The sequence below is a fragment of the Acomys minous genome (assembly GCF_964271855.1).
Source record: "Acomys minous genome assembly, chromosome: 10".
In the NCBI taxonomy this organism is placed as follows: Eukaryota; Metazoa; Chordata; class Mammalia; order Rodentia; family Muridae; genus Acomys; species Acomys minous.
The window spans coordinates 63465665-63488862 of NC_140491.1; the positions used below are offsets into that span (position 1 = coordinate 63465665).

Here is a 23198-nt window from a genome sequence, read left to right on the forward strand (position 1 = left end):
ACCCTGCTGTTTCAGGAAGTAGAGACAGCATAGCAGGAACAAGTTCACTGAGGGTACTAGACATACTGGGGGAAGCCGAGATGGCACACCAACTGTCTGAGAGTACCAGTGCTGCACAGCCCCTTCACACAGGGTACAGACCGGGTGGCCGTACCCTAGTACAATGGGCCTGCCTTCACCCCGACTCCCTCCGCCACATACACAGGTTCCCACAGGTTTTTTTTTTCTTTTTTGCTTATTTATTGAAAACAAACATCTGTGCGCTATATACAAGGTCCTGCTCCCAGGTAGGTGGCAGGAAGGGCCAAGCTGGATGGGAGAGCAAAGGCAGCTTGAGGGGGCAGGGAGGTAGCAGGGGCCCCTCCCTGGCCAACAAGCCCAGCTTCTCCATTCCTGCTTTCTACCGGGGCCAAGATAGCCACATTCACAGCTTCCCATGGGTAGCCTAACTTCTTCACGACAGCAGAGTGAGGGAGACTCTTAAAGCAAAGTAAGCAGGCAAGCTGCCCAGTCCCCAACAGTAGTCAGGGACGCCCGTGAAAAGACATCTGTGCAAGATGCTGGCCTGGGTAGACTTGGGGCCGCTGCAGAGAAGGGTCACAGGATGCTCGGGGCAGCCCATATCACCCTGGGAAGGTGGATGGTGCTGGGCAGGGTAAGGGGCTGGGCCAGGACCCAAGGCTTTAAGGCAAAGCAGGGTGAGGATATGTGCAGCCCAGGGCCAGGCCAGCCTTTGGCACAATTTGGGGAGGGTGGTAGTTGGGAGGAGGGCGGGAGCCCTTTGGTCCTGAACCTGCCTTTCCAGGGCCTGGCACGTGTGACTGAGGGCTACGGCCACCGCCTGACTTCTGCCCCCCACAGCTGCATCCCTGACGAGGCTCCTGGCGGTCAGCAGAGCGTGTCCGTGTTGAAGGAGAGCTGGGCCTGGTGAGGAGCAGACAAAGTGGGTTTGGGAAGGCATCCCCAGTGGAGTCAGGATGTCCACACTGGCTGGGAGGGACTGGAGCTCCCCTGAGCACTCTCTCCCCACGAAGCACTCTTTGGCGTCTGGTCCTCTTGCCCAGCGTGGTAGCCACAACCTGTATCTCTCCCTAGTCTCTGGTTTCTTGTAATCCCCACCTCAAAGCTTCCAGTGTGTTCTGGGCTCTGCATTTGGTTTCTGCCCAGCCCAGTCTCCCCACATCCACTCAAGGCCTCAGCATGGCTAAGTCCCTCTGTGCCAGTCTATCCACAGTTAGCTCCCTATGGACGGCCTGAGCAGCAGTGCGGCTCGGAGGAGGCGTGTGGCCTACTCACCCGCTCTTCCTCAAAGCTGATGAGGCCCTCGTCCTCTGTGTCCAGGTCCTCAGGCTCATCAGCCACCAGAGCCCGGAGCTCTGTGGGTGCAGGGCGTGGCCTCAGCAGGCTGAGGAGCCCCAGGGGTGATGGCAAGGTCGAGGGCTCAGCCTCCTGCTGCTCCACGTTGTCACTCTGCCTCTTGGCAAAGTTCACAAACACCTGTGGACAGGAGGCGGGGGAAGTGGCACAGACAGACCCGAGAAGACACCCCACTCCCCACAGCCCACCCCTGTCCCACCTAGCACACGCACATTGTCCAGGGTGGTCTGGCTGACTGAGTAGTCCTCGATGCCCAGCACACCCACTACCTGCTCCATCTTGCTGAACACCTGAGCCAGAGAGATGTGCTCTGACTTGAGCTGGTACTGCACCTTCGTGTGATGGCGTTCCTGGGTGGAGATCGGGGAGCCATGGAGGTCAGGGGCTGCCAGAGTAGGGCACACCCTCACCCTTACTTCATTCGACCACACCTACCTTGAGCATGGCCTCTGGGAAGTTCCGGTTGAAGAACCGAACCACATCCTTCACATTTTGGCTGCTTTTGGTCCTTACGGTGATCATGTAGCCATCCCCAAACCTGGTGGGACACAGGTGTGGCTCAGAGCCTTGTGTGGTCTGACAGAGCTCACCCCTGCATGGCTTGAGGAGCTCACCTCTGCATGGCCTGCCAGAGCTCACCCCTGCACGGCCTGCCAGAGCTCACCCCTGCATGGCTTGCCAGAGCTGACCCCTGCACGGCCTGCCAGAGCTGACCCCTGCATGGCCTGTTGGAGCTCACCCCTGCATGGCTTCTGCAGCCCTGTGTGACTCACCTGTTCTTGAGGTGCTGGATGCTGCCCAAGCAGCGCAGTCGTCCGTTCACCATGATGGCCAGCCGTGTGCACAGAGCCTCACACTCCTCCATGCTGTGGGCAGACAGCACAGGCTGGCACCAGAGGGTTTGCCAGAGGCCCGTGGAGGGGTCGGGGAGGGGCACACCTGTGTGACGTCAGCACCACGGAGCGTCCTGTCTTGATGAGGTCCAGAATGAGGTTCCACAGGAAGCGCCGGGCCTTAGGGTCCATGCCAGTGGTGGGTTCATCCTAGAGCAGGGGTCAGTTCAGCCAGAGGCACGGCCCCCCCCAAGCTGGCTCTACCCTGGCTTACCCAGAAGTAGAGGAAAGCAAGGCACCTGCCCCTCTGACTCACCTGTCTCCCAAGCCCTGAGACTCACCAGGAAGATGAAGGCAGGGTACCCGATGAGTGCGATGGCTGTGGATAGCTTCCGTTTGTTGCCACCGCTATAGGTGCCAGCTGGCTTGTCTGCGTACTTCGTCAGTTCCAGCTTCTCCAGGGCCCACCTCACCACCTGGCAGGGCCGGCATGCTGCATGGGCTTCGCCTTACTAGACTCCCACCTGCACAGGCCCACCTGCCCCTTCCCGCTCACCCTCACCTGGGCTTCATCTTTCCAGGGGATGCCGCGCAGCCGCGTGTACAGCTGCAGGTGCTCACGGGCGGTGAGCTCATCAAACAGGGCGTCGAACTGCGGGCAGTAGCCGAGGCTCTGCTGTACCTGGAGCAGGTCCTTGAGGACACTGGGGACAGAAGGTGATCAATACCCAGGAGGGGTACGCTCGCCCCACACCTGCCCTCCTGCACCCCAGGGGCATGGTCATCCCACTCCTAAACCTACCCACACACCTTTGCACCTGAGGGCCAGGGTCACCCACTCCACTCAGCTCCTAGCCCCGGCACCTGTGTGCCTGGGGGCAGTTACACGCAGACACACGCACATCCATGCCTCCCTACAAGCGTGTCCCAGGGGCACAGTAACCCCACCTGTGTCCATTGACAAAAGCCTCGCCCCCTGTCGTGCTCTCATCACCAGTCAGCATCTTGAAGGTGCTGGTCTTCCCAGCCCCGTTGACACCGAGGAGCCCAAAGCACTCTCCAGGACGCACACCCAGGCAAAGGCGGTCCACTGCCAGGATACGGCCAATCTTCCGAGACTTGTACACCTGGCCAAAGAGCCTCCCCATCAGCGAAGGGTGGGGTGGCCCCGCCCCACTGCTAGGACCCACTACCCACACCATTCCCCCCCCCCTACTTTCCCACAGCCCAGAGCCCACCTTGGTGAGGTTCTCGATCTTGACCATGTCGTTGTCAGCATCCCCACGGAGCACCCTCTGCCGTTCACTGGCCACATCCACGTCATCCTCCACGGGTTTAGTAGACACAGGCAGGCGTCTAGGGCAGTAAAGTGGGCAGGGCCTGGCCACGCCCCCCCCAACCCCTACCATGGGCCCCTGCCTCCACCGCTGCCCACCGCTCTCTCTGCACTCACTGTGGCTGCCGTAGGAAGTTATATTGGCACATGATGGTGAGGAAGAATCCCACGAAGCCTTCCACTGTCATGGCCACCAGCCCACGCGTGACAATGTCCCACTCGAATGGCGACTTCATCTTGTCAAACTGGCCTGTGGGAGTGCTGGTTGAGGGCCCGAGAGCCTCAGGGAGGTCCCAGTCACCCCAGCATCTGAGGCCTAGGCATGCTGCTACGTGGGCCCCATAGGCCTCCACCGTCCACCTGTGCAGGCTCACCAATTTTGGCGTAGTATTCATTGATGTACTCATTGTAGGCCATCTCCATGAGCCCATGGCCCAGGTTGTAGTTGGGGAAGATGAGGAAGCAGCTTTTCAGGTAACTGTTGACAACCTTCAGATCCTGGGGGGGGCAGAGGTGGGGAGGAGGAGAGGGATGCGGGCCTAGCTCAGCATCACTGCCCCAGGCCATGCCCTGCTACCCACTCACCCTGCCCCGCCCCCCACATTTACCTTGTCGTGCTCAAAAAGCTGCAGAAGGAAGGTGGCCACGGTGGCTGTGATGCCGATGAAAAGATTGATGACGATGAGGAACACGTAGGCTGAGCTAGGGACCTCAAACCAGAAGGAGGCTGGGTACATGATGGGGGTGATGGACCACCTGCGGGCACACAGCGGCGGTCACAGGGCATCCCTGGCCTCACCCATGCCCGCGCCGCCACACCCCTCCCCAGCTTACCCATAGAGCAGAAACAAGGAGAGCACCGCTGGGAAGTTGGTGGGCGATGTGTAGGCCGGCAGGTCAAACACAAACAGGATGATGACGCAGCAGGTGGCTGGGACCAAGTAATTGAGCTGCAAAAGGCAGAGGCGGGCAGTGAGAACCGGGTCTGAGGACAGGAGACGGGGGACGGGAAGGGACCGCGCGCGGGGGCACACCATGTCCCACACGTAGTTGGCCAGCCAGTAGATGACAGGGTTGCACCCGCTGACGAACTGCAGGTGTTTGGCCTTGGTGGACTTCTCCGCCACGAGGAAGACCACGAAACTGGCTGGCACGAAGGACATGGCCACAATGATAAAGATGGCGATGACCACGTCTGTGCCCTGTAGTCTAAAAGAGGACAGCACTCCGGTTCAGGAGGTGGTCAGGAGCGTGGTGGTCCCGCCCTCCCCCCCCCCCCCACCTCAGTCGGCCTCACTTACAGGTAATCCAGGGAGAGGCTAGCACTGGTCTTGTTCATGGGGTGGTTGGTGACAGTGATGCCTGCACACAGGAAAGGGCAGCGTTAGGCCCAGGCGCCATCCTGGCTCGGGTGCAGCCCTCCCCATCCCTCAGCCCTGGCTGCCCTCACCGTAGGCTGCGGGATTGCCCTTGCTTTTGGGCAAGTTTGCACGCAGGATGGCATTGTTGAGGCTGTTGAGGTAGGTGGGCATGCTGTGGTAGCCCTTGTTATTGTAGAGCACCTGGACAGGGACAAGGGACTCAGAGAGGCTCACAAGGCTGAGAGCCACTGTGTACCTGACCAGACGCCAAGATACCCAGGGCAGCCACTGACCTGGGCCACCCTTCGCACTGCAATCTTCCGCACCATAGGTGGGGCCCGGGCACCAAAGGATGCTGGGATGGCCTTCTGGACGTTACCAAAGGTGATGGCTCCGTACCTGCTCAAGACAGGTGGGAGGGGCAGTGAGGCTGGGCAGCCATCAGCCAGTTACCCCTCTGCTCACAGCCGCTCCAGGCCGACTCACCGGTGTAGGCGGAAACGGTCAGAGGTGAAGAGCAGGTACTCAGAGACATTGTGGCCAGTGATGTCGGTAAGGATGTCACCCGTGACCACTCTCATCTGGGGCGGATGCCCACCCACACTGTTGGGGCAAGAGAAGCCCGTGCCCTGTGTGGAGCAGGTGCAGCGGACAGGCTCACGCACCAGGTGTGGCAGAGAAGGCGCCGACGTCCACGACTCTGCGGGCACAATGCGGCATGGTGAGATGGGCCGTTCCTGGCCACGCCCCCCGGCAGCCTTCCGCGGGGCAGTACCTGGTCCAGCAGTGGGCGGCAGGGAGGTATTCCAGGCTTGCAGTGAGTCCTCATCCAGGGACACGGGTGAGTCGGAAGGAGCAGGTGAGGGTGGGGGTGGCACAAAGTTGGACAGCGGCAGCCCCTGTGTGAAGGACTCCAGGCACATACTGTCGAAGAAGCGCGCAGCCAGCAGGCGGGACTCTCCGCTGCTCAAGTTCAGCGTGGGCCCCAGGGAGCCGTTGGCGGGAGACTTGAGCACGCACGTGGCACCCACACCGGAGGGCAGCCGGAACGTGCTCACCAGCTGCTGGGGGCTGGCATCCGGTGAGAGCCGCAATCTATGGACAGGACAGTGAGTTAGGAGCCCTGTGACTCAACCCTCACCCTCCCCTGTGTTACAGCCCCAGCCCACGGCCTCACCGGTATTCCCGGCGTTCCTCGTTGGCATAGGGGATGAAGTTGCCACGGGGCTGGGTGTAGTTGTGGTACTGAGAAGGTGACAGGACTAGTGGCGGCAGGTCACCTGCGGGGTGAGCGTGAGACCTGAGCAGGCTCCTGCCTGCAGATCTTCAGTCTCTCTTCCCAACACAGAGGGCCATGCTTGGGGGGGAGGGGCAGAACCCTCTCATTAGCCCCCTGAATAAGGTTCAGAGTGTGGGGACAGGGATGGCAGAGAGCACCCCAGGAGGCTGGGAAGAGAGTGAAGCCAAGATCCCAAGGGCCACGCGGGGCCAGGCAGCCTTACCAATCTCGGGGACAGACAACGCCACGGTCATGGCCACACAGACAAAGAAGGCAGGCAGCAGGATCTGAGAGCAGAGAGCTTTGGAGTTTCGGCGAGCACAGTGGAAGCGCTTCACCAGGAGCCCGTGGAACTGCCGCATCTTCAGCCACCAGCCCTCCAGCTTGTGGCTGCCTTGGCCTACCCGAGCCAGGGCCTCCATTTCCGCCTCTGCGCAGAGAGGCCAAGGTGAGCAGCCAGCGCCACGCCGCCCTCCTGGACCCTCCCCGGCCGCCCCGTTAGCTTCCACCTTGTAAGCTGACATTGTCTGGGTCCTGCAAGTTGTCAAAGAGGGGACGGTAGTCACCGTAGACGTCCGCGTAGCCAGCGCCCTCATCACCGCGGGCAGAGCCCACAGAGGACGCGGACTGCAGCGATGCCTGTGACTGCGCCAGCTCTGAGCACCGGGCCAGGTTGCCATCTTGACCCTCCACAGACGTAAGGCCGTCTGCTCCAGGCAGTGCATCCTTCCTAGACTCCTTCACGTCTGCAAAGAACAGAGGCAGCGAGAGTGTGAGGGCTTGGGGCCACAGCACTCCTGACACCTCAGCACCTCAGTCCCAACTGCCCACCCAGGACCCCAGGCACTGTCTTGACCCCAGCCTCTAGTTCATAGACCTGTGGCTACCAGACCATCCACCATGGGCCTATACGGATCCCGCTTCGTGAGACCAAGGAGACGCAGTGTCCCCAGGGGCCCTCTGTGGGTAGGTCGAGCTAGCTCGTCACCAGCCTTGGGGACTCTTACCAGCCTCACTGTTCTCCAGTGACTGGTCCTCCTCAGACACCTTCAGGAACACCTCCTCCAGGGTTGTGTCCATCAGCCCAAAACTGCTCAGGTGCAACGCATCCAGGCTGTGCTCCAATTGCTGCAAAGGAGTTGGGTGAGGCCAGCGTCACAGAACGCAGGCAGGGGCGTGTACGTCCTGCCCCTGACCACCACGCCCGGCCCTCGCACCTGGAAGAGGCGTTCAAAGGCCCCCTTCTTGACCGCCTCACTGGGCAGGATGTAGGAGAGCTCAGTGCTAGTGTCTGAGACCAGCAGGGAGGAAGCCACATGCTTGCGGATGAACTGGGACACCTGGGCCTCCGAGCAGCTGCTCAGCGGAGCACGACCCGGGGGGCTGGGAGCCAGCCCTGGTTCTGGGAAAGAAAGGGGTGGGGGGCAGAAGGAGATTCAAGGGAGGTTGAGGAAGGAGGGCCCGTCAGCGGGGACCTAGCAGGCAAGTCAAGCAGAGGCTTAGAGCTGGCCCAACCCTGCAGGTGCCTGGTCCTCTCCTAGCACAGAGTCATGGGGCAGGGAGGACCGGCGGCTAGTTCAAGTAGTCTGGGCAGCACAGACCTTGGGAGGTGCTGGGCTCTGCAGGCCGCTTGACCAGTGTGAGGCGGTACCCATCGCCGTAGGCACCCTTGAGGAAGAGGGGAGAGCCGCAGCATTTGAGCTTCCCATGGGAGATGATGGCGATACGATCTCCCAGCAGGTCGGCTTCGTCCATGTGGTGGGTGGACAGGAGGATGGTGCGGCCTGATAGACCCAGAACCAAGACCCAAGTAAGGAAGGGGCAGGCGCAGATGCCCGCACCCACGGCAGCCAGCCTGTCATCCCGCTCACCTGGCTTGTACTTCAGAATGAGGTCCCAGATGGCACGGCGAGCATAGGGGTCCACGCCAGCCGTGGGCTCATCCAGGATGATGGCTCTGGAGCCACCCACGAAGGCAATGGCCACCGAGAGCTTGCGTTTCATGCCCCCGGACAGCGTCTGGACCAGCGAGTGCCGCTTGTTGGACAGCTCCAGGTCCTCAATCATCCTGTGGACCCAACAGGAGGGCAGCGGATGGGAGGGTGACAGAGCAGACGATGATGGGTAGACAGGAGCGCGGAGAGAGCTCGCATCTGCCTCCTCCTGTCCCCTGTCCCCTGAGCGTCCCACTCACGGCACGCCCCGCCCGTCCCCTTGCTGCACCCACTTGTCCATCTCTTTGCGGATCTCCTCTTGCGCCATGCTCTTGAGCCGGGAGTAGAACCAGAGGTGCTCCTCCACGGTGAGCCGGTCGAAGAGCACGTTGTGCTGCGGGCACATGCCCAGGTTCTTGCGGATCTCGTCCATCTCCGTGCGGATGTCGTGCCCGTAGATGGTGGCTGAGCCCGACGTGGGTGGGAACAGTCCCGTCAGGATAGACCTGGACAGGGGAAGGTAAGGTCACAACCCATCATAGCCTGAGGGGACCCAATCCCACCAGGTGGGCTCTGTGCCTAGACACTCACATGGTAGTGGTCTTGCCAGCCCCATTATGGCCTAGAAACGAGACCACCTGGTTCTCATAGAGATTGAGGCTCAGTTTGTTCAAGGCTAGCTTCTTGTCATTCTTATAGACCTTGGTGAGCTTGTCCACACAGACGACCAACGGCAGGTGGGTGGGCTCCTCTTCCATTCCGCGTGTCTCCTCTGTACCAGGGCTGGGTCAGCGGGATGTGGGGGGGGGGCAGCACTTAAGGCTACCCCAGGCCCCCCAAACCCAGCACCCACCCCAGTCAGCATTCTGACCCTAGCCTCACCGAAGTGCCGGCTTTCCATGGCACAGGCCTGGTCCTCCTCCATGACGCTGAGGCGTGGCGTGTGTGCCCACGGCCAGCTCCACTCCCAGGCCTCTGTCCGCCCGCTGCCCAGCCAATAGGACTTCTGCAGTGGGAAGTACCAGGGCCGCGGCAGCCCGTACATGCCTGGGGATCCGGGAAGGGAGAGGCTGACCAAGGGCCCGGAGGTGACTCTACACCACAAGGGCCAGATGCCACCCAGAGGAAGGCGGAAGCCCAGTGACCTTGTCCCACCCCTGGTCCCTCCATAGGCGGGCCTGTACCTGGGTGTACGGCCTCAATGTACCAAGTGAGCACGCCGTAGACCACTGTGTCCACCATGAGCATGGTGACAGCAAGGAGCAGGTTGAAGTCGTCCCCTTCCACTGGGGACTGGCTGAAAGTATGCCACTGGATACCCACGCCCGCCACTTCGTACAGCGCAAAGTACTTGGAGCCCAGGCCAAAGGCTGTTGTTGACATCAGGGACTGAAGAAAGAGGGGTGTTAGTAGGTGGGCTGGAAATGGACACCCCACCGGCCCGGGCCCTGCCTGGCCACAGTCCTCACCGCAATGCACTTCTCGAAGGCGGTGATCTTATCGTGGGCCACTTCCTCTCGGATTGCTACATACATGTAGGGAACGTAGCTTAAGAAGTAGATGATGCCGCCGCAGGCTGAAGCCAGTTTAGCCTTGGAGTACAGCACAGACACCAGGAAGCTGGAGTGGAGGCCACGGGGCTGTTAGCCCACCTGTCAGCTGCCCCTGCTGGGGCCCAGAGGAGCTCCAAGAGGGCCCCCGCCTGTCTCTGGCGGTTTCCCGGCTCCCTGAAGAACTCACCAGAACATGATAGTGGCCACGGCGTAGACGGCAAGGAAGAGCCAGATGATGAGCACGTGGCTGTGCATGAGCACCTGGCCGTACTTGAGGATGGCCGTCAGGGCGGTCACCGAGATGGCCAGCTGCACAAAGCCTGTGATGAACCAGGCCACCCAGTGCACGGCATTGTTCAGGCCCATCGTCTTCATCACCTGGGGTGCAGGGCAGCAAAGGTACCTGTTGGCAGGGACCGGGGAGGACAGGCCTGCACTGCCCTCCCACAGCCAGCCAGAGGGGGTGCCTGCCCTCCCACAGCCAGCCAGAGAGGGGTGCCTGCCCTCCCACAGCCAGCCAGAAGGGGTGCCTGCCCTCCCCACAGCCAGCCAGAGGGGGTGCCTGCCCTCCCCACAGCCAGCCAGAGGGGGTGCCTGCCCTCCCCACAGCCAGCCAGAGGGGGTGCCTGCCCTCCCCACAGCCAGCCAGAGGGGGTGCCTGCCCTCCCCACAGCCAGCCAGAGGGGGTGCCTGCCCTCCCCACAGCCAGCCAGAGGGGGTGCCTGCCCTCCCCACAGCCAGCCAGAGGGGGTGCCTGCCCTCCCCACAGCCAGCCAGAGGGGGTGCCTGCCCTCCCCGCAGCCAGCCAGAGGGGGTGCCTGCCCTCCCCGCAGCCAGCCAGAGGGGGGTGCCTGCCCTCCCACAGCCAGCCAGAGGGGGTGCCTGCCCTCCCCACAGCCAGCCAGAGAGGGGTGCCTGCCCTCCCACAGCCAGCCAGAGGGGGTGCCTGCCCTCCCCATAGCCAGCCAGAGGGGGGTGCCTGCCCTCCCACAGCCAGCCAGAGGGGGGTGCCTGCCCTCCCCGCAGCCAGCCAGAGGGGGGTGCCTGCTGTCCTGCAGCCTGCCGGAGGGGGGTGCCTGCCCTCCCTGCAGTCAGCCAGAGGGGGTGCCTGCCCTCCCCGCAGCCAGCCAGAGGGGGTGCCTGCCCTCCCCGCAGCCAGCCAGAGGGGGGTGCCTGCTGTCCTGCAGCCTGCCGGAGGGGGGTGCCTGCCCTCCCTGCAGTCAGCCAGAGGGGGTGCCTGCCCTCCCCGCAGCCAGCCAGAGGGGGTGCCTGCCCTCCCCGCAGTCAGCCAGAGGGGGTGCCTGCCCTCCCACAGTCAGCCAGAGGGGGTACCTGCCCTCCCCGCAGTCAGCCGGAAGGGGGTGCCTGCGGCCACCCTACCCACCTCCTTGAGCCGTTGCTCCTTCTCTGCCACGATGTGCTGGATAGTCATGGCCACAGAGTAGACCCAGGAGATCACCATGCACAGTGGCATCATGTGCTCGATGACAAACAGGAAACTGAGGGGAAACAGGTGTGAGTGTGAGGCGGGGCTCGGGCCTGAGACCACCGCCCCCCCTGCCCCCAAACCTCCGTAGGCCGGTGCTCACTCATCACGGGTATAGCAGGGGTACGGAAACATCTGCACGTAGTTGCCGGGTTCCACCACGTCGTGTCCCACAAACGTGTTGATGATGGCACGCTCCATCATGTCTGTGGGTGGAGGTGGTGGTCAGGGAGAGGCCAGGCCCCATCACACCCCACCTGGACTCAGCCCCTCACCCTGGATCCAGACGAAGCCGTAGAGGAAGTAGAAGCGACCGCCAGTGTTGGGCCCCGGGCGCCAGTAAGCACGGCGGATCTCGTTGGTTTTCTCAGTGAAGCTTGAGTTCTGGCGAATCTTGTAATGTACGTGAGGCGGGAGGGAGCCATCCTTCCGGGTCTGGAAGATCACGCCTGGGGATAGGAGCATGTGGGGTGGAGCATGTGGCCAGAGGGCATGGGTGAAACCTACTGCGAGGTGAGTACTTCAAGAGTGGTAATGGGACAGGTGAGGTGGCTTAGAAGAGTAACAGGAGGGGGGCTCAGAGGTTAAGGGCATTGACTGCGCTTCCAGAAGTCTTTTTTTTTTTTTTGCTTCCAGAGGTCTTGAGTTCAATTCCCAGCAACCACGTGGTGGCTCACAACCATCTATAATGTGATCTGGTGCTCCCTTCTGGCCTCCAGGTGTATATATACATAATAAATAAATCTTAAAAAAAAAAAAAAAGAGTAACAGGGGGATGAGGCAGAGCCAGCATGTGGAGTGTGGGACCAGACTGAAGCAGGCTAGGGATCTGGGCTAAGGAACAGGAAGATAAAGAGGGGCGTGGTAGGGAGAGGGTGGGGCTGAGTCCGTGAGAAAGTTGGTCTGTAGGAAACCCAGGACCTCGTGCATGCGTGTGCATGCATGTGCATGCGTGGGAGGAGGGAGAGGAACTCACTGGCAAAGACTGTGACGTTGTCCTGGTAGGCCTGGTTGAGGGTGTAGTTGACGATGCTCTCCTCATCAGGAAAGCCCTTGAAGATGTCTACGCTCACCTGGAAAAGGGGGCTGTCATTGGAGCAGGCCCCGAAAATGCCTAGGGGAGGAGAGGGGCCGCAGGGATCCCCCACCCCACCTTGGACATGAACTGGATCCAGCCGCACGCTGCATTGTCAATTGTGTCCAGCTGTTGTAGGAGGACGGTGCCATTGGGCAGTGAAAAGTTGTCCTGGCGCAGGGCAGGCGGCAGCTCCTCCAGGGAGAGGTTCATCGCCTCAGGGTGCAGCCGCAGGTCAGCTACATACTGGGGGTCGAGAGTGGGGTCAGGGTGTGGCTGGTACCTTTCCGCTTAGGCAGAAGAAGAGCCCGCCTCGGGTGCCCACCCACCTTGTCCCCACAGCACCTGCTGCAGCCAGTGTAGATGCTGCTGCAGCCTGCCCTGCTCCAGGAAGCTCCGAATCTCTGCGGAAATGTTGAGCCAGACCTGGGCGTAGTGTGTCACATTGCCCACAAAGGCGAAGGTCTCGTTGGCCTACGGAGAATGAAAGCTTGGGACACAGGACCCCAGAACAGATCCAAGCCAGTCTGACAGTGCCCCACTTTCTCACAGGAGCCCACGCTCTACCCCTACACGGGCCAAACTTCCACCCACAGGGATCCGCACTGCCCTTCTTCTACAGCAGCCACATGAAATCCAACATGGCCTCCCTGCATCCCACCTCAGCAGCCACGCATGCTTTCCCAGCCCCTTGAGCATTTGGTGTCTGCCTCTCATTCTTCCTGAGGAAACCTCCATTCCCAGCCCTGGCTTACACTCTTCCACCAACACCTCTCCCCAGGCTCCAAGACCCATTGCACCCTGTTCTCTTGATGCTACTGGTGTGTGCGTGCGTGTGTGCATGCGTGTGTGCGTGCGTGTGTGCGTTGTGTGTGGAGAGAGAGGGAGTGTCACTGATCACGCTACCCTGACCCCGTCAGCATGGTGAGGGGTGGGGGTCACTCTAGCCAGACTAGTGAGCCTTTCCAGTGCATCTCTGCAGAAACTCTCAGGAGTTCCCAACAGAACAGCTGCCAAGTGCCACTGCACCTCCAACCCTGAAACTCCCCAGGCCTGGCACAACAGCTCTCAGATTTCATGAAGTCAAGCTCAGCTCTCACCAGCCCTACCTAGCGTGCCGGGCCTGCAGAGCCCTCACTCAGGCTCCTGCTGGGGAGAGAGGCACAACGTATGCGCCCAGTGTGCCAGGGCCCACACACCTTGAGGATAACACGGTCAGCTTCAGAGCCTGCTGGTGCATACAGGATTTTGGGATTGCTGGTCATGAGGTGCACAAGAAGGCCCAGGTTCCGTTGCTCTTTGCTCGTGAAACCCAGGGAGCTCATGTTGCCCCTCCGAAGTGCTTCCGGCTCAATGGTACTGACAGAGACAAAGCACCAAGAACAGGGCGGGGATGTCAGAACCAACAGGACTCATCCTTGGGATGGCTCAACAGAGGCTGTGCAGAGGGCTGGGCAGTGGTGTCAACTCCCCATTACTCGGGACTCTACAACCACTCCCACCTGCCCGCCAGCCGCCCCCACCTGCCTGCCAACCAGCTCCACCTGCTCACCAACCCTCCACACCTGACCGCCAGCCCTCTGATGCTAACCTACCGGTTGTTCCCACACAAGATGGGCTGTAAGCCAGCCCAGAGCTGCACAAAGGCTGAGCACTGGCCTTGTAGAGTGTCAGGAGAGGTCGAGGTGGCAGGTGACTGGGTGCCCTCCTCAGCAGTGGTGTTGGCACCTGGGCTTGTCCCTGTGCCGGTGCTGTTGGTCACTCCACTCAGGCTGCTAGCTTGAGGTGCAGGACCCCGGCCAGCACAGGCACCTTGGGGCAGCAGCAGGGCAAGGGCCGATAGGACATCCACATCCTGCAGAACTTTCTGGGCATCCAGTAGGTCCCCTAACAGTGCCTGCAGGCTCTGCGGAGAGGGTGCCTGCTGCTGGGGCTCTGAGCCGTTGGGGGCGTCCAAGCCCAGCTGAGGGGAAGAACAGGCATGTGAAAAATGCTGGAGAGATGGCTCAGAGGTTAAGAGCACTGACTGCTCTTCCTGAGGTCCTGGGTTCAATTCCCAACAACCGCCATGGTGGCTCACAACCGTCTATAATGTGATCTAATGCCCTCTTCTGTTATGTAGGTGTGTGTGCGGGCATGTATACATAATAAATAAATAATTTTTAAAAATTAAAAAAAAAAAGAAAGAAAGAAAAATGCAGGCCAGGGGACAGGGTGAACTTGGTTGTTGGTGACTGAGATCAGGGGGTAGAACGAGGAGGACATCAGCAGGGGACAGGGCTTGCGGAAGATGAGGGAGGTCTGCAGTTTGAGAAGTCCTGGCCAGGGCCAGAGGTATAGCGTGGGGTGAGAGATGGCAAGGAACTAAGGCCTGAAATTGGGTAGAGGGCACCGGATGCTCAATTACGAGCCATATCATGCAAGGCCTGGGAGCAGGAGCCTCCCGCCCTCAGGCTCCTAGTGGCTGTAGCACCTCCTCCAGGCCAGTCGACAGGTTTGCTGGCAGGCGGGACCTCACCTGCTGGGCGATCTTGGCCATGTCCAGCTGGTTCCGGAGCTCAGTGGCCAGATCACTGAAGCGCTGGGCACGAACTGTAGCCTGCCCACTGCAGACAGCATCCCGGTAGCCCTGAAGGTCCAGCTGATGACCCTCAGGCATGGTAAGAATCCGGCCCAGCTCCCCAGAGCCTGGTGCACACGTGAGCTGCTCCAACAGGGCAGGAGCCAGCAGCAGCTCCTAGGGGCAAGGCATAAGGGTCTAGTAAAGCCTACACACCAACCAAGAAATGACCAGGGCCCTACCTATGGTCGCACAACCTTTGTCCTGACCACCCACTGTGCTGGCTGCGTGCCAGGGTCCCACAGTGCTGTGGAAGCACCCAAGTTACCACACTGCCTCCACTTCCCCATGCACACCACAGTGCCTCAGAATGTAAGTGCAACAAAGGAAGCGCCTATTCATCCACCTGTCTCCCAGGGACAGGCCCCTTACCTCCATTTGGAACAGAGGCTTGCTACCCAGGCGGCTCCAAGGCTCCTGCTTCCTGAGGAAACCCAACTTGCCATCCAGGTCAGGCAAAGGACCAAAAAGCAAGTGATAGACCTGCATTGGGGCAGGGGTGGGGGTGGGGGGGTAGGGGGTGGGGGCTTGGCTCAGTAGCAGCTCCAGAGGCCTGAGAGGAGCTCGGGTACTCTGGCGGCCCCACCCCACCCCACCCCCCATCACTACCAACACATGTCCTATCTCACCTCAGAAGGGTCCACATGGGCAGCCAGGAGGGCCTGGGCCGTGCTGTTGGGCAGTGACAGGTTCTGCGTCAGGAAACGCCAAAGCTCCCTCTGGTCCCTGGCCACCGAGTCCAGAGAGAAGGAAGAAACTGGACAGGCAGGAGGAGGGGACTGAGGGCCGGCTCTAGCTGGGGCTAAGATGTCCCAGATAGGCTCCGAGCTACCAGCACTGCACTGGGCCTGCCTCAAGCACACAGGTTAAGGGACAATGTGGTGCAGACACAAGGACCCCGGGCCAGAGGCAGGCTGTGACCCGGAGTGATGAAGCAGGCAGGCGTCCAGGGACAGCCCTCCCCCAAGCCCTCCCCACGCGGGGCACACCTGCAGGTCTGGCTGAGTGGCTCTCCCAAGTGCTGGGGCCTGAGCTTAGGGCCTCCAGATGTTGGCGTAGGGCCTCAAGCTCTGAGCCCAGGCTGGGCCGCACTGGGTCAAACAAGTTGCCCTCCTCCACTACACGGTTGAGGCGTTCCAGAAGCTGGGTGACCCTGCAACACCGTAAGAGACATCAGCTGTTGCTGTGGGGTACGGGTAGCTGGTGCCCGAGGCCACGGGGCAGGGGGACACTCACGTGGAGTTGGCATATTGCAGGAAGCCAAACTCATCACGCTGGCCATCGGGGCAAAGCGACTGCATGACGGGCAGGATGCCGGCAGATGTCAGCGGTGCCGCGGTATAGAAAGCTGGGAGGTTTAAGAATTGGGGAGACGGGGTGGGGGTAGGGGGCCAAGAGAGATGTTTAGAGACAGGAAGGAAAAGCGGCTTCAGGCAGACTACGGTTGGGGCACAGAGCACTTGGCCACCAGCTGTGCTAAGGCAAATGACTCTGTAGGTCAGAGGTCAGAGGGCTCCCTGCCATCCCTTCCCCTGCAACTCCCAGCTCACCCCTCCATAGCCTATGCAGTGCCCAAGTGCCCCCCAACAACCCCCTCCCCACAGAGACCACCGGGTAGCACATGAGGCACCCCCTTGGCAGCGACCTCTGACCTCTCAGGCCAACTGGTTAGCAGAGTGAGTGCAACAGCCCAAAGGAGTCTGAAGGGAAAGTTGCAGGCTATTGCAGCCTCATCTCAGGCTCAACCCAGGAACCCCACCCTTAGACAGCACGGCCAGGCGACCTCACAGACACCCTGCCAAGGAGATGCTCCAACGGCTCGACCAGGGTACCAGCTACGGCCCAGGTGGCCTGGCCCTTCGCTACCCACCACCACCCCGGAGTCGTAAGCCAGCCTTTCCTGACCACAGGCAGGGGCTTCTACCGGACCCAGCTGCTAGGAGGCTGTTAATGCAAGCAGTAGGGGTGCTTAAGCCACACCAGGAGGACCCGGCAGGCCGTCCATGGCTGCCACCTGAGCCAGCAAGGAGGAGATGGCTGCTCACTTACAGACTGCATGCAGGCCGGGCCGAGGAGGACAAGAGACCATGCGGGGTGGGGGCAGGTCAAAACAGAACAGAGGAGACTAGTGAATGCCTGAACCTTCCAGAAACAGGCACTGTTGTCATTCATGGCCACAACGGCCAGCCATGACCTCCACAGCCTAGCCAAGACATGGGACCAGGACCACATGGGGAGCAGGCGCTTGGGCCGTGGCCTCAGGGAGTTTTGGGAAAAGGGGACACTCAGGCTCACATGTCGCGTGCACAGAGAGAACTCCTGTCCCTCACCGCCCCCCGGCCCCCCCACACCCCACGTGCCCAGGCTGCACCTGCACCTCACCTTCCTTCACAGAGATGGTGGGCTTCTTCTGTCGCAGCCCCAACAGGATGAAGAAGAGGACAAGCGGGATGAAGATCTCAAAAGCCAGGACCCACTGGAAAGGGTGGGCCACGTGAGGCGACGCGCAGCCTGCCCGCCGCCGCCGCCGCCGCCTGCCCAGGGCTGGACGTGATGAACATGCGCTGCCCTTGCAGGACCGGCCCAGCCACGCGCACCCAGTGGCCACGAGGGGCAGCACAGGTTTCTCAGGTCCAGCCAAGGTTCTAGTCCCTCCCAGTGTAGCAAGGTGCTGAGTGCTGCGTGGCACCACCACATTGGGCCCCTCATCCTCCAGCCTAGACTGTGCCTGTCAAACCAGGGGCCACCTACTCTCTGAAGCGGTCAAAAGCCAGCAGGGACAAATCAGCCACTTTATGGTCCACTCTGGCCATGTGCTTGTTTACCCAGCTCATCTTCTCCCTGCCAACCTGTTGGGCCACCTGGGTGGGCATCTGGGAGGGCACCTTGTCTACACGTGGTCCGATTGCCTTGAGCCCCTACGTGCATCTCTCCCTTCCTGCAGCACACTTGAACTTTGTGTTGGACTCAGAGAGAAGAGGCCTAGTGTGAGCAAAGCTCAGCCTGTGTCCAGGGCCCCGAGTCCCTAGCAACATGGTCCCTAAGGCAAAAGTCTCTTTTCCTTCCCTAACCTCTCAGGGCCAGGCTGCCAAGGTAGGCTAGCAGTGCCAAAACCCTGGGCCCAAACTCACCTCCAGTGCCACCTGGAAAACAAGGGCGTTACCAACATCTGCCCCCACCTTAGCTCAGGGAGGAAGACCGGGAAATGTATCAGGATGCTCCTGCCTCTGAGATCATAGGGGAGAGGGGCCCACCACTACCAGAGGCCATGCTCCATGGCTCTGTAATGTCAGGTCTCCTTCACCCCTACCGCCATCTGAAGCCCCTCCCAGGAGTGGTGTGGGGCCATGCCCAGCCTGTCGCTGGCTGTGCCCACTGTGCTCCGACAATAGCTCTCTGTGATCCAGAACACCCTGCTGTGTGTCCATACCCCACACCCGCCTCAGCCTGTGCCAGCCTCCACCTCCTCTTTAGCCAGGGTGGAGGCCAGGGCCAGTTGAGGAGGTGATACGTGTTTCACACATGCAGAGTGGCTGGTGCACAGCCCTACCCACGCCCGCCCTACCTTGGGTACCTCCGCCCTTCCCTGGGCACCTCCACACGCCCGAGCAACTTGCAACACAGGCCAGGCTATCTCCCCTATCACTATAGCAACGGCTGCGCATGAGCTGCTAGGAGAAAGAGTCCTAGCTGGCAGGTGGAGGGCAACAGAGGGGCATCTGGTTACAGGCTCACAGCACAGGCCCAGCTCCCTAGGTGTCTCACCTGGGTGACAGCGAGTGACCTAGGGCCTCTGTCCCTCAACACAAGCCACCAGTGCTTCCACACTGGCCCAGTGTCTCCATGCTCACCCTGGGCCTGAGCAGCCTAGTGTTTGCTGTGGTGGTGGGGCGCCGTAGGGGGGGGGCATGGCGGGGGGGGGGGGGGAAGAGCAGATGAAACCAAGTGTGATGCTGGGGCTCTCCTCCACAGCTACTCAATACTGGTGATCCTCCTAGGGGCGCCAGGGTACACCCCTGTCTTGCACGCGCCTGGACGACAGGACAATTGAGGCGTGTGGTACTTGGGAGAATGACCCAGGAAAGGCAGAAGTCCTGAGGTCTGCACCGCCCCCGCCCCCAGATCATCAGCTCTGCACAGGTGCACCCCAGGCCCAGCAAAGACTATCTTCCTGCTGGTCCTTCACTGCAGCTAAGGAGTTCCACCATCTAGCTGGTCTCTGAGAGAGCTGAAGAAGGGGACCCTGCTGAGGAGGCAGGGCTCAGTCCTAGGAAAGAGGCATTGGACCCCTCCATCTGACTATCTACCACTGGGCTCCTCTTCCCTCGTGGTGTGAGGCTCCTGTCTGATGCAGGCACTGTGTTTTTGCCCTGAAGGCATCTTCCTGACAAGCAACTTGGGGCTGGCACTAAGGCATGCCTACCACCTCACTCTGTGTCCCTTTCCCTGGTGACCGAAAAGCCAGAGTCACAGGCCTGTTCCTTCAGACCCCACAGCAGCCAGTCCCAGACAACCAGGACAGAGAGTGTACCCAACCCTGGCCATCAGCCAGGGCCAGGTGCCCACAGGAACCCCGCCAGGCCACGGTGATGATTGACAAGCACTCTGGGCACAGACTAGCATTTCTTATTATGCACCCTAAGTACCCGAAGAAGAGCACGGGAGGGGTACTGTTGCCCGAGGGGTCCCAGGCATGAGCGGGTTAGGGTTCTCCCTTTAGGTCCCATCCTGGAAAATCCCAAGGGCCCTCAGATACTCTTTCTGGCCCAGGACTCTCTGGATGCCCTTGTCCTCCCAGGGACTGGGGGGAAAAAAAAACAACAGGCCAAAGCCATCCATACCCCCCCCCCCCCCGCCCAATCCTGCTCCTCACCCAGGACTCCTATCCCAACACTCCTATGTCCTGGCTGCCCTAGACAGGTGCTGAGAAACTCAGCAGAACCCAGCCCCCACAGAGGCCTGAGGCAGGAGAAATCAGAGGGGCAGACTGGGGGGGGGGGGACTGGCCCTAAAGGACAAAGGGGTGCTGGAATTTGAGGGGATGAGCCCCGGGGCAACAAGGACATCCCAAGGGATGAGTGAGTGAGGGTGGTGGACATGCCAGGCTGGGTTAGGGAAGGAGATGATGGAGCGAGGAGGAGAAGATGATGGAAGAGGAAGAAGATGAGGAGGAGGAGGAAGAGGAGGGCGGCGGCAGCGGCGAGGGATGTTTGGTACCTAAGGTGCCTGCCCAAGGGCAGAGTATCGCTAAAGGGAATGAAGAGACGGGTCCCTATGGGGGCTTCAGAGGCGGTGGGCCCAGGGCTCGGAGTCACTAAGCTGAATGGTGTGTCCCCGCCAGCGCTCTATCCTAGGAACCTGGGCCCCGCCCGAGCTGAAGTCCAGGGACCACCTGCCCCCACCCCAGACTGCCAGAGAGAGAGCTGCGGAGGGCGCCGGCCCGTGACTCAGCCGAGCAGTGTCAGCGGACCAGGGCACGGCCGAACCCTCTGCCGGAGGCCCGGAACCCCGCGGAGGCCGCCGGCTCGGTTCAGGGTCTCCAGTGACGCCCTCCCGGGGTCTGCGCGCGCCTGGGCACTGCACGCGCACGCGGGGTGCGCACCGGCGAACTGGGCGCGCGGCCTGCGAGCCCCGGAGGACGGGTGGGCGGGTGGGCGAGCGGGCGCGGGTCGCTCACCGGGCTCCGGCGCTTCAGCGTCACGTTCTTCCAGAGCAGCAGCTGCAGCTGGTGCAGGAAGCCCATGGCCGGGCCGCGCTCCGCCGCCTCAGCGCCGCGGCCCGCTCCTCTGCGCGCCCCGCCGGGCCCCGCTGCCCGCCGCGCCGCTCGGCATCGGCCGCGCGGGGGCGGGGCGCTCGGGCGTCCAGGACCTGCTCCTCGCAGGCTCCGCCCCGGCGGCCTCAGCTACCAAAACTCGCTCTCGCGCCCGCGCCCGCGCCCGTCGCCCCCGCTTAAAGGCGGCTCGGCGCTCGGGTGCCCGCCAGGGGGCGCCCAGGCCCGGAGGACCAGGGCCCGCCTGCACCTGCGCACGCCGCTGGGCCTCTCAGCTCGCTGGGCCTCCCCAGCACAAATGCAGTATTTCCCAGGTCCCTCACAGGCGGCATGTAAACCAAGATCCCGGCTCACACCTTTCCGAGGTCTGGGGAGAAATCGGGCGCCCTATGCTTATGCACTCCCAATTGAGATATTAACGCAGAGGGGTCCCCAAGGTGTTCCTCTGTCCCCTTTCGAACACTGAAGGAGGCTTGGTTCCCCATCAGGTCACCACTAGGTTGGCCGTCCTCACATGTAGAGACAGAAAGCAGAGTCAGTCACTCATTTGGAGGAGAGTCCCATCTGTGGAGAATGGGCAAGGTTAGGGTTAGGGTTAGGGCTAGGGCTAGGGTTAGGGTTAGGGTTAGGGTTAGGGTTAGGGTTAGGGTGATCTCAAAGCTGGAGATGCAACATGTTGACTTAGATATTTTAACGAGGAGCCTTGTGAGAGGGACTCTGCCATGCTTAGGCCACCCTCACAAGAAAAGCTCTCTGTGTCTTTTGTAGAGGGCAGTGAGAGAGCGCCGCAGCACTCACCTTCAATCCCAGCGCTAAGGAGGCAGAAACAGACAGACCTCTGTGAGTTCAAGTCCAGCCTGGTCTACAGTAGAGAGTTCCAGGCCAGCCATAGCTACACAGAGAGAGAGAGAGACACTGTCTCAATAAAATAAATAATAGAGAGCAGCCACGCACATGTAATCCCAGCACCTTGCCAGGTGTGGTGGCGCACGCCTTTAATCCCAACACTTGGGAGGCAGAGGCAGGCAGATTGCTGTGAGTTCAAGGCCAGCCTGGTCTACAGAGGAAGTCCAGGACAGACAGAGCGGTTACACTGAGAAACCCTGTCTCAAAATAACAAAAACAAAAACAAAACATGTAATTCCAGCACCAGAAAGGCAGAGACAGGGAATTCAAGACAAGACAAGCTATGTGAGACCATCTAAAACAAACAAAACGGGCTGGAAAGATGGCTCAGAGGTTAAGAGCACTGGCTGCTCTTCCAGAGGTCTTGAGTTCAATTCCCAGCAACTACATGGTGGCTCACAACCATCTATAGTGAGATCTGGTGCCCTCTTCTGGCATGAAGGCATACATGCAGACAGGACAGTGTACAAATAATAAATAAATTTTTAAACAAACAAACAACAGTGGCAAGCTGGGCGCCTTTGGCTGTTAGGAGAGACACAGGTGGACCTGAGGTTGACAGGCATGTACACACAGCATGTAGCTGTTTTGGGGTCCAGGGCATCATCCAAACAGGTTCCTCTCCGAGTTTTAAGTGAGTATACAACAAGCAAGCGGAAGGCCTCTGATAGGAGACAGGACACCAGAAATGCTTCCCAGGCACGAATAGCACCATGTGGGGTGGAGAGTGCATCATTGGGAACAGCTCAGGGCGAGAGGGCCCTAATTCTGGCCTGAGAAAGTTGGGCTTATGTTCAGAATGGCGATGCGACATTGTAAGTGTGAAAATTTACTACAGTCATCCATTGTGGCGGCCGGAGCAGGCCTCAGCCACTCTACCGATACTGCAGCTCTGAGCAGTGAGGGAGCACCCTTGCAGGCAGGGCTGACTGGGAGAACAGGTTGTCCCTTCTGTGAGAGGTTTACTTGCTACCCCAACCCTGATGTCCACGGAGCCTGGTGTTTGGTAGGCCTGTTGATACCGTTGCAGGCCCAGTTTCTCCATATGGCCGGCAGGGGGCAGCAGAGGGCCACTAGCGCCTGCAATGGAAAAGTCCTGTAGGTGGCATCTGATGGCTGCTTACCAGCTTGGGCTTACCACCTGTGATTGGGAGGGCAGAGGCTGTGAGTTGTCCAGCCTGGGACGTGCAGGCTGCTCACAAAGTGAATGAAAACCTTCGAGGGCTAAAGTTTTCCCACCACTTCCCAGCTCCTTATTTGAGAGGTCACGAGAGAGGACACAAAGTTATGCCCAGCCCCCAGCCTCAGGACACTTCCTTCTCCCCAGTTAGCCCATGGGGCTGGGCCAGGGCAGGAAGCCATGGGCAGGCCTTTCCCACAAACCACGGAGGGAGGGGGGCTTCCTGCCTGCCCTGCCACCCCACCCCCAAGGCACGGACAAACCCAAGCCCCAACTGATCCCCGGAGCTCAACAGTCATACAATCATAGGCTGATCCCCTCATGGCTTCTCCTTACTCCCAGGCCAACACAAGGGGCTCCTTCTTCAACAAGATCTTCATTGAGGGGCTGGAGAGATGGCTCAGAGGTTAAGAGCACTGGCTGCTCTTCCAAAGGTCCTGAGTTCAATTCCCAGCAACCACACGGTGGCTCACAGCCATCTATAATGA

General features: G+C 60.6%; 1 protein-coding gene across 2 annotated transcripts; it reads right to left on the reverse strand.

Annotated features, from left to right (window-relative positions):
* Positions 1–216: 216 nt before the first annotated feature.
* Positions 217–20643, reverse strand: ABCA2 (ATP binding cassette subfamily A member 2). Of its 2 annotated transcripts, none has more exons than XM_084799140.1 (48): positions 20532–20643; positions 17237–17330; positions 16091–16202; positions 15844–16007; positions 15484–15611; positions 15227–15337; positions 14753–14971; positions 13830–14197; positions 13434–13593; positions 12580–12708; positions 12313–12480; positions 12136–12232; positions 11435–11608; positions 11263–11365; positions 11058–11172; positions 9861–10051; positions 9590–9740; positions 9305–9509; positions 9003–9167; positions 8712–8892; positions 8414–8626; positions 8058–8254; positions 7788–7970; positions 7404–7588; positions 7194–7314; positions 6753–6932; positions 6410–6616; positions 6085–6187; positions 5683–6002; positions 5394–5607; positions 5201–5306; positions 4997–5108; positions 4848–4908; positions 4581–4755; positions 4381–4496; positions 4155–4302; positions 3921–4044; positions 3664–3796; positions 3449–3566; positions 3159–3337; positions 2773–2914; positions 2552–2686; positions 2317–2420; positions 2151–2243; positions 1813–1915; positions 1590–1727; positions 1297–1497; positions 217–924 (listed from the first exon to the last, which is right to left on the reverse strand). In XM_084799140.1, the coding sequence occupies exons 1-48, from the start codon at positions 20595–20597 to the stop codon at positions 889–891; spliced, it is 7248 nt and encodes a 2415-aa protein (XP_084655266.1). In that variant the 5' UTR covers positions 20598–20643; the 3' UTR covers positions 217–888. The 2 variants fall into 2 exon arrangements, with proteins under 2 accessions (XP_084655266.1, XP_084655265.1); XM_084799139.1 differs by having other exon boundaries at positions 6696–6932.
* Between the last annotated feature and the right edge of the window lie 2555 nt (positions 20644–23198).

What these genes read in the sequence shown, in the direction of transcription:
- ABCA2 (XM_084799139.1), bottom strand. Translation starts at nt 20,597, where the DNA reads ATGGGCTTCCTGCACCAGCTGCAGCTGCTGCTCTGGAAGAACGTGACG. An exon ending in GTTGTCTGTCCCCGAGATTG is followed by an intron (nt 6,188 to 6,409) that starts GTAAGGCTGCCT and finishes CTCACCCCGCAG; the next exon opens with GTGACCTGCCGCCACTAGTC. An exon ending in GACCGTTTCCGCCTACACCG is followed by an intron (nt 5,307 to 5,393) that starts GTGAGTCGGCCT and finishes TGTCTTGAGCAG; the next exon opens with GTACGGAGCCATCACCTTTG.